The following is a 3,493-nucleotide window of genomic DNA, read 5'->3' on the forward strand; positions in this document are numbered from 1 at the left end:
CCTGTATTCCCATGTTCTTTGTAACATGCTACTCCTCACAGAAACCTGGCAGCAAGGGATTATTAGGTTCATGTTCCAGATAGGAAACTAGAACCTCAGAGAGGTACAGAGACTTGCCGAGAGCCAGACATTGAAGGTGGTGGGGGCAGGATTTGAACCCCGTCTTTCTGACTCTAGAGCTGCCACTCCTCCCACGACGCTAGAGTGGTCCAGGAGACCTTCTTCATTTGCAAGGTCTGCTAAAGTGTGTTTGCCTGGCTCTGTGTTGTGTGTGGGGGGCACCCTGCATATTGTACCTCTGCCCCTGGTGGGGGTTTACGAGGCATGTGGAACAGGCACAAAGGCTCTGACACGTCCTGCAGGGAAGATGATGCTCTGACTGCTGACCCGTCGCTCGCTGACCTTATTGATCAGGGGGCGTTTCTCATGGTTGTGTGGGGAGAACAGAATCCCCCGCCCAGATGCATAGTCACATGGCATCCACATGGCATCCTGCACCGCCCAGGAAAGCTTAGGAACTGATGATTGAGAATGTATTTGGATGTTTCCATGGGAACCAGCTCAGGCTGGTGGTACCACCTTACCTTTAAAGAAGATGTAATTCACCAGGGCTAACACTGTGTCTTGGTCAAGCTCTTTGACCAGATCCACAATTTTCCCTTGGGTTCCCTTCTCGACGAAATCGTTGATTTGTTTCTTGGCTTCTTCGGAGTGCTTGAAGTTGACGGAGAAGGCTTCGGAGTGATACGTTTTCTTGACATCCTCCAAAAACTTACCCACTAGCTTCACGCTGTCATCGATGAACAAGCCATTGCCGGTGGTCAGCTGCAGCTGGTTGTCTGGCTGGTTGAGGGTATGGAGGAGATTCTCAAAGCCTCTGTGGATGTCAGCCTCTGCTCTCTCTGTGAGGTTGAAATTGAGGCCCTCCAGGATCTGGGTGTGAGTGTCGCCCTTGGCCCCCAGGGAGAGCATGGCAAAGACTGTAGCGATGCTCACTGGGGAGAAGAAGATGTTGGTGGTGTTGGACTGATGGGCCACCTGGCGGTACAGGCTGAAGGCGAAGTCGGCCAGGTTGGGGGCGATCTTGTGGCTGGCGGACTCGTGATCGTGCTCAGCTGCATCTGTGTCCTGGACAGTGACTCCCTGGTTATCCTCAGCCAGGGAGGCAGGGGCCAGGCAGCACAGGCCTGCCAGCAGGAGGAGGCCCCACGTGACGGAGGATGGCATTGTCCTGCGAGGGAGAGAGGGGGCATCACACCCAAGTCAGGCCACACAGTGAGTCCCCTGGCCCCTGATTCACACCATGTGAAGCAACCAGTTTATTCAGCATCTACTTCGTGCAGCCCTGTGCCAGGCACGTTCTACGTCTTCATCGGCATGACTCACCGGAATCACAGCTCCAGATGGCCTGGGTGTGGAGTGCACCTTCTTGATGCCTCCATTAATATCTGCAGTGACCCTGAGGGGCCAGTGCCAAAGCCCCTATTTCATAGTGGGGGAAACTGAGGCGAGGGATGCATGGTGTACACGCTGTACATCTCATCACCCAGAGGGAGGAAGGCAGGCTGAGAGCCAGGAAAGCAGGCCGACCAGGCCCAGGCGTGCCTGGATCTGGAGCGGCCCTAGGAGGGCTGCCGTGGAGCCCTGTGACTTAAGGGGCAGCGAGGCTGCTGCCGGGGGGAGAGATCCTGCCCCAGGACACGGCTGGCCCACGGTGGAGCTTTGGGGACTCTCACAGGGAGCCCCCGCTCCTGGTGGCTTCCTGCTCTGGAGGGCTGCCCTCAGGATGCATCTGAGGTCTCAGCCAGGAGTGGGCGGCCTGCTCACCCTGGTCACCACCTGCCCCAGCCGGGGCTCAGAGGGGATGTGGGCGGTAGAGATGCTGGGCTCTCTAGTATCGGGGTTTGTCTGTTTGTGTGTGTGTGGTGGTGGGGGGAGGCATCTCTGTTCTTTTCAGACAGACCTGGGTTCTAGGTACAAGTCATTTTGTGTCTCTAGCCCTCACTTTGCCTCATGTAGGAAGTGAGGCCATTGGGAGAAGTTAGTGAAATAAGTCTGGACACCACATCTTATGTCGAGGGGATCTGAGCGAGCAGCTCTACGAGGGAGAGCCCGGGGGGGGTGGGGGCGCAGACTGGCTGCCTGCTGAGGACAGGCAGGGAGGGAGAGGTGTCCGTGGCTGGGAGACAGTAGGGACAGCCGGGCCTGGGCTGGAGCAGGAGCAGACTCTATCTAGTGATGTCCAAGTCAGTGCCACCACAGCAACACAGAGCCCGCCTTCCCCACAGAGCTCCCTCTGCTCGGACAGGCCCCAGCCTCGGCCCAGCAGCTGCACCCCTGGGTACAACCTGCCCTCTTCACAGCTGGGGACACTGAGGTCTGAGCGGAGGAGACACCCTGTGCCCACAGCTAGCTCTGACTTACAGAACGGAGACCATCTCATAGAGCACAATGACAAAGGAGGCCCAGAACCTCGAACGAGAAAAACCTGGGAAAGTTGGAAATAAACGCTGGTTTCCTCTCCCCTTGGACTGTGAAAGGTTTCTTTCCCAGAAAACAACCTGATGAGGCACAAACTGGCCTCCCTCCAGCACTTGTTTCTGGCCTGGAGGCTTGTAAATTACCCAACGGGCAGCCCCTGTTAGCTAATGGCGTCTGTTTTTTTTTTGCGTCGCCTGTGGTTTAGAGCTGAAGACAGCTAAGTTAGTTCTGTGTCTTCCTCACCCTCCCATTTTCCACTGGATTTGGCATGTCCTCAGGGGTGGCAGAAAGTGCCCATCTGCAGGACTCAGATCAGGAGGCTTTGGGCCAACAGGGCGGGGACACTAAATGTGCCGAGCGGCTTTGGGGCCAGAGGCTGTGGCTTCCACCCTGACAGGACACCACTGCCCACTGGCCTCTCCTTGTCCTGGGCCTGGCTCTCCCGCCTGAGCAGTTGAGGTGGGGGGTGGCCTAGATGAGGTCCCTGTGTGCTAACGGTGGACTCTTAATTACAGGGTGTCTGGTTTGGGGAGCAGAATGCACTCCCCGAGGGGAGGGGTGGGGGACGTGCCCTTCCAGTCAGAGGGCTGCTGGCCTCTAAGAAGGTGGCAAGGCTGGTGTGGGGCTGAGGTGGGAGGGGCTGCAGCTGGGTGAACACCTAATCGCCCCCTGTCGACCTTCCTGGGTGCTGCACCACCTCATCTGGTTTCTTCTTTTACAGTAAGGGGAGTGAGGCCCAGAGAGGGTCAGGGCCTTGCCAAGGCCACACAGCGAGCCAGTCACAGAGCTGTAAGGAGCCTTGGTTTTCCCAGCACTTGAACTTCAGACTCACTCAGCCATGTCCTCAGTTCTCATGAATGTCAGAACTGGGCCCCGAGAGACCTGATGTTGGCCTGGAGCCTCCTGTTGGCTCCATTTAGCCTTCCAGTCTGTTCCTTACAACACCAGGGTCGAAGATGTCTGCTGTCTCCTTGCCCTTCTTTCAGAGGCAGCATCCCCCCCCCCCCCCCCC

General features: G+C 57.2%; 1 protein-coding gene across 1 annotated transcript in view; it reads right to left on the reverse strand.

Annotated features, from left to right (window-relative positions):
• Nucleotides 1–3,493, reverse strand: part of SERPINA1 (serpin peptidase inhibitor, clade A (alpha-1 antiproteinase, antitrypsin), member 1) — a 9,202-nt gene that overhangs the window by 3,352 nt on the left and 2,357 nt on the right. Inside the window, exon 2 of the mRNA XM_006767958.2 lies at nucleotides 585–1,231. Coding sequence (XP_006768021.1) covers nucleotides 585–1,227 — 643 coding nt within the window. The 5' untranslated portion in view covers nucleotides 1,228–1,231. The remainder of the gene's footprint in view (nucleotides 1–584; nucleotides 1,232–3,493) is intronic.

Source organism: Myotis davidii, unplaced genomic scaffold (assembly GCF_000327345.1).
Source record: "Myotis davidii unplaced genomic scaffold, ASM32734v1 scaffold443, whole genome shotgun sequence".
Taxonomy (NCBI): Eukaryota; Metazoa; Chordata; class Mammalia; order Chiroptera; family Vespertilionidae; genus Myotis; species Myotis davidii.